Below are 6,157 nucleotides of genomic sequence, written 5' to 3'. Positions count from 1 at the left end.
AGCGGTGGTGGGAGATGAAGTAAGTTTGAGAAACAAAGAGGATTTTTTGCAAATGAACCTGCAAAACCAACCCTTTGTAGTCACTCAACATGCTGAGGTGTCTGTGCCCCCGTAGGGTAGGATCTGCTCTCAGGGTGTTTCTACAAAGCCTGGTAGAGTGCCAGCTAGAAACACCCAGCGTGGTGCAGACATCTCACAAGCCATGTATCCCCATTAGCACTGTGTACAGCCCCGGGCAGTTTACACTGCCTCTCGGCAGACTTTCTCCTCATTTCTAATGTGAGCTTCTCTGATAAAGACAGCCCATGGCCTTCGCATGGGATATTCCAGATCCCAGGATCAACATTGCCGTCCCCCCGACGTATGCCCCAAGACATCTTCGCAGCTTAAGTACAGCCCTTCCCTAAGTCTCATCAAGCGTATGCTCTGGTTTGCCCCCCACCTCCTTAAGGACAAGTGGAAAGTGAAGTTCATCATACTTGCCAGCCTGAGAAGCACACAGATCTCAATCTACCAAATATCTGTGCACACTTCTCTGCTTTGCGTTTCCTCCCCATTCTAGAGTGGTTTTGGAGGCAAATTGTCTGAAAGACTCCGGACTGATTCTTTCCTTTCTTATGTAGTAAGATACCACTTTTCTCAGTCAAGAAAATACAGTTCCCTTGGCAAGTAACATCCAGAGGTGCCTTTTCAGATTATGCCCACCAGCCAATCTATTTTCAGCACCTTGGAGCTCAAGATTAAAAATCGGTTTGATTCAGACTGGAGTCTGTCATTTCCCAGGTTGGTTAACATGGGGGCAGAAAAATGCAAAGAAACCAAACAAGCCCCACACTGCAAATGGAGTCTGCACTCTAACACGAACACAAACAGTGAACCTCCATCAGCATATAAAATGTATAGTAAAACTTGATATAAGCAGGCCTCCTGACTCGCTGTAAAAATCAGTCAGCTTCAATTTATTCAAAAGTAGCAGAGATGTCAGAGAAACAGAAAATGACAAATTGTTCAGGGAAGCTTATCACATCTGTTGTAGCAGCACTGCAAAGCTCTCTGCTGGAGCAAGACCTTGAAATACAGGTTTAAGGAAAATATTTCCATGTAAGCTTATTACCATTTTCAGAATTTGGGGCATGGGTTTGTTTCCATAGCACTGCTCAGGACACACGCTCTCAGGAGAGGAAAATAAAGATAAAAATGATCTCCAGCCCAGTGGCACAGCAGGCCATACACCTTTTGGGTCACCCAGTCTCTGCATGCACTTACCCAGCACAAAACCGAAAGTGTTAGTCTCCAAACTCGGGATGGCCCAGGGCATGAGGTGTGTGTGTGAAGCTCATGTCTTGTAGATTATTTCACACCACTAATCACTCCCTGCACACCCTGCTATCATACAAATCCCGTCCTTGCACTATCAGTTTCAAAGCAGCTTCTTCTCTGTGGAGCAGTACTCATTTGGGGTTACTGGGAGCTGTATGGACTTCTGTTTGGAAGTGAAAGAGGTGCCCATATCAGACAATACAGAGGAAAAGCAGAGTCAGATTATTTTTCCTTATTATCTATTAACAGAAATCGTGTTTTTCCTTCATCCCCAGGAGAGAAATAGTTGGCGTTGTTGAACCAATCCCTCATGATGAAACCTATTGTGACCCTGCAGTGCTGTTTCATGTGGCCAATGATTACTCATTCATAAGGTAGCTCAGTGTTTAATTTATGACTTACATTTTGGGTACAGAACAAGCCCCAACTACCTAAAACATCTACTGGAGAGTCTCAGGACACAATCTTATTTTGTTTAAAGTCCTGATTGAAGGTCACTGATTTCAGTGGAAGTTTTTCTGTGGACATCAAGGGCTGCTCCATAGCAATCTCTGAGCAGCGAGGAGGCTACTGAGCTGCTTGCCGAGCGGAGAAGCTTCATGCTGCCACCAAACTGGTGGGAGAACATCTGTATGAGGTGCTTGCCTCTTGGGGAGGCAGAGTGCCCCGCATCACTGTCACTTGGGCCATGCACATGCAGCCCTGAAGCCACTAACTCTGGACGTCCCTCCATGTCCCAGCCATCTCATTTTAGAGGGCTCATCCGGAGTGGAGAGTTGGGCCTTAAAAACCTTACTCGCTCCTGGTTTATGTGGCAGCAAACAGATTTGGGGCTCTTCTGCTGCATTTGATCTTGACATTTTGTTAAATCTGAGTCAGCATAGCCTATAAATATCAGCTGGCCTCTCTCCCTGCAGTGCAGCCTCCCAAGCAGGAGTGCCAGCTGACACAGCAGAGCTTTCCAAAGCCAAGGGCTTGTGAGTTTCCTTGCCAGATGACTAACAAAACCTGTGCCTTCCTTCTCCTTGCCCTTCCTTTAGGTATTACACCCGGACCATCTATCAGTTCCAGTTTCAGGAGGCACTTTGCAAGGCAGCTAACCATACTGGCCCTCTTCATAAATGTGACATTGCCAACTCCAGAGCAGCTGGTCAGAAGTTGAGGTAACAAAGCAAATTTCTCACACATAATAAATCAGAGAATAACAAAGCCTAATTCATCCTTGAAAGCTTCTGGAGTCAATGAGGTTGCATCAAGAATGAATCTAGCTTGAAAATTTAGCATGTATCTACCCAGTTTATTTTGACAAGTTGACTAAATTTATATCCGCTGAGGATCTAAACATCAAAGGTTTAATTGCCTGTTAATGAGAAAATAAGTTATTTTTATTAATAGGAATGATGGGAGGAAGGAGGGAATTCAGAAGCAAAAAAGAAAACTTTGATACCGATAGCAAATTTTTTTGCTAGATGTCTAGATGGAACATGGCAATAACATACATTACCTCTCCTTCCACATACACAGAAAATTGCTTGAATTAGGCAGATCCAAGCCCTGGACTCAAGCACTGGAATGCGTAACAGGAGAGAAATACATGAATGCAACGCCCTTGCTCCACTACTTCGAACCTTTATATAAGTGGCTGCAAAAAAACAATTCTGGCAGATACATTGGTTGGAAAACAGACTGGGCTCCATGTACGTACAGCTTGTGGGTGAATCAAGGACACTCAGTAGTCCTCACAACCCTCGACCAGCAAAGTCTCTCTCTCTTGTAGCTGTTGAAGGCTCTTCTCCCTAGGGAAGCAGGGTTATGTGAAATACACACCGAGCAGTAAGTTTTACTCATGGGAAGGCAGACTGGCTTCCTCATGGCCAAAGCTGGAGAAGTCAGCACACATGGGGTTTGCCACAGCCTCACCCAGTTTTCAGAAATAGAGTTTATTTTTTTTAATAGTGGCAGTGCTAAGAGTGTGGGATGGCTGTGCAGAGGGAAGAAAGACCAGAGGCTTGGACTTGCATGGCACCTGCCTGAGAGTGGTGCGCCTGTTCTGCAGGGCTGGGAGCCACCAGTCCTGGGAGCCAGAGGACCCTGAGCTGGGGGCGTAGGGGCAAACCAGTACAGAAAAATTACTACTCTTTTGTTTGCTGTCATGTGCTAGTCAAAGAAGGGAGCTCAAGGGAAGGAAAAGGAGGAGACCATGGAAAAATGCATTTGTCAGCCTATTGTGGTGACATTGAGTGTTGAACCACCCAGGTTATATACGTGCAATCACTGTCAGTACTGGACAGCACTTACAGTGCTGTGCCAGTCTCTAATGGTGGGATTCACCTAAGCAGACACCAACATCTGCATCTGAGCTGCTCATTCCCAATGTTGGGAAAGAGGCATTTCCTTCAGGAGATGTCTAAGAAGACCAGAGGACTGCACTCTAGATGTGCTCGCTCTTTCTGTCTACTACAAAACCAGACTTGGGTGACTGACAGCTCAGATGCGGATGTTTGCTGTAGAGGTGGCTGAAGGGAAACTAGATCAATCCCACCAAGCTGACCAGGGGGAGCAGGGGAACCTGTAAGGAAACTCTAGCCATCCCAACATTTCCCAGGAACAGACTTTCTATCGCTGCAGCTCTGACATGGCCCTTGTTTCTTTTTAAACTAGATTCTGGCAATGCCATCAAAGTGCGCATCAGCCTGAAGTCAGCGCTGGGGGACCAGGCGGTAAGTGTGTTTGCGCTGTGGCACTCTTCCCATTGCTCGGGCTAATGGTGTGCTAATGGCTCTCAGAATATAAGGCAGGGTATAGCTGACCTTTGTCTCTGAAGAGAGGCATCAGCTCAGGTTGAAGGGTTATCCATAAAAGATGTCTAGTCTGAGTTAGTGGTCAAGGCTCCCTCTACAATTATTGGAGGGACCTCTCCAAGGAGTGGTCCCACCCATTTTCAGAAAGACATCTCAGCTAGATGGGTTGAGTTATTCTGTGGAGGTACCAATCATTTTTTACCTGCTACAGGACAGGCCTGGAGGGCTAGCATAGGGGAACCCGTGTACCTGAAAATGGCTATATTTTTCCCAGCTATGCTGATGTGCCTAAATAAAGCCTCTCCCTAATTTCTTCTAATTTCCATTATCATGGCTACGGTGGCTGCTTTCGGAAGTTATTATTAGAGCAGCTACTTCACATTTAAATGTGGGGCTAAAGCAGAGGGGTTGAATCCCACTCTCTATTCTCAAATGCTCTTGATTTCACACTGCAATGCTTCTGTCAGCGTTCCTTTGTAGATTTTTGTTTGCCTGTTTGCTGTAATCTTTCCAGGCCCTGATATATTCGGCTGCCTCCTTGCCCTCCAACCCCTATGCAGAGACAGCTTTGTTATTAAGATTGTGGGGGGCAGGGCAGCTGCTTCTGTTTCAGACGAGGAAAAGGGCTTTCATTCCCAAGAGTTTGTCTGCTTTCCCCAGTTGTACCAGCTGGTCCAATAAAATGTATTACGGCAACTGAAAAAACTCATCAAAGCCAAAGATGGCTTTTAAGATTTTAAACAGAGCATTGGCTTAGCCCATCTGCTTAACCCAGGCTGAAAATTTGTTCATTATTCTAGCTGGGCCTCTTTATGCTAATCTCACGGAGGCAGTATAGAAGGCTTAAGTGCAGACACTTCATTCCTGTTAATGGCCATTTTCACCTTGCAGAACATTAGTAATTTTCCAAGAACGAGTGTGTCATCAAGCAGGTCATTTAGACCTGCGCGTCGGAGCCTATTGGACTAGCAAGGACACAATACCATGGGCTAATTTTTCATATGAATTGATGCTCTCGCTTCTATCACTCCCTCACATGCAAGCCCCATTGGAGTTTTATTGCTTCCTAGACCGCTGAGTCGAGTTAGATACAATTCAAAACTGATATCAACAGCATGAAAATGTTCCATATGACAACACTTTTATTAGCCATTATGGTTAATGTTTATCTTAATACCATTTTTATGCTTGCCTTTTGCCATCATAGTCTTCTGTTGTGCAATTGAGCAGCTGTAAAACAATCTCATACAGATTACTTAATTTGAATCATTGTATGGATTGTAGGTTCCTAAGCTCTGAAGAGCAAGCCATGCATTTTCCTCTCAAAACCAGCCCACATCACCAACTCGTAAGAAACCTTTTCCATTCAGTAGCCCTCTGCCTCCCTACAAATTTCCCTTATGCTGAGTTCCCGGGGACGTGACTCTGAATGCTGGTGTGCCAGCAGCGGGTAACGGTACATGCATGAACTGGCATAGAGAAAAGGCAGGGGGAACCTCGGGCAGGAACCACAGCCCGGCTACACAGAGCAATACGTTTTGGCTGCTTTACGCGGCTCACAGGGCACAGAAGCTGGGAACACGTGCAACTGTTTGAGATGTATTTTGAGTTGCTTTGCACCATTAGGACAGCAGAAAGCATTCTGAGTATGCCAGCAAATCTTTTTGTATTTCTGCTCTTTAGCATTGGACAGAGCAGAAAGAACCCCCTTTTCTGCAGAGAGAACTTCACTGGGGGACAGTGGGAGCAGCTAGCGTGCACGCAGGCAGTCCTGCACCTCTCAGCTACATACCCTGGCTGTTACCAGCAGGGAAGATTCAACAGCCCAAAGTTCTGGCAAATTAAGCATGAAGACTCACAGATGGGCTTACGCCAGCTGTGCCAGAGCATGTGCTGCTGCAATTACCCTGCTAATTGTTTTCAGGCTGATAAGATTAAAGCTGCAGCCTAGCATTGCTGGATCACCAGTGTAGTTGATGAGACTGAAACACCCACAGCTTTGCTTCAGCTGGGGCTTTATGAAAGTGCCCTCTCAA

The 6,157-nt window shown here is 45.9% G+C and overlaps 1 protein-coding gene across 1 annotated transcript in view; it reads left to right on the top strand.

The window, feature by feature from the left end:
* ACE2 (angiotensin I converting enzyme 2) overlaps positions 1–6,157 on the top strand; it is a 24,799-nt gene that overhangs the window by 13,146 nt on the left and 5,496 nt on the right. Inside the window, exons 11-15 of the mRNA XM_009325492.1 lie at positions 7–19; positions 1,596–1,694; positions 2,361–2,483; positions 2,845–3,017; positions 3,982–4,040. Of these exons, the coding sequence (XP_009323767.1) occupies positions 7–19; positions 1,596–1,694; positions 2,361–2,483; positions 2,845–3,017; positions 3,982–4,040 (467 nt within the window). The remainder of the gene's footprint in view (positions 1–6; positions 20–1,595; positions 1,695–2,360; positions 2,484–2,844; positions 3,018–3,981; positions 4,041–6,157) is intronic.

The sequence above is a fragment of the Pygoscelis adeliae genome, unplaced genomic scaffold, assembly GCF_000699105.1.
Source record: "Pygoscelis adeliae isolate BGI_AS28 unplaced genomic scaffold, ASM69910v1 Scaffold386, whole genome shotgun sequence".
Taxonomy (NCBI): Eukaryota; Metazoa; Chordata; class Aves; order Sphenisciformes; family Spheniscidae; genus Pygoscelis; species Pygoscelis adeliae.
Note: the sequence above shows the minus strand (reverse complement) of the source record. Positions and strands in the feature narration are given on the sequence as shown.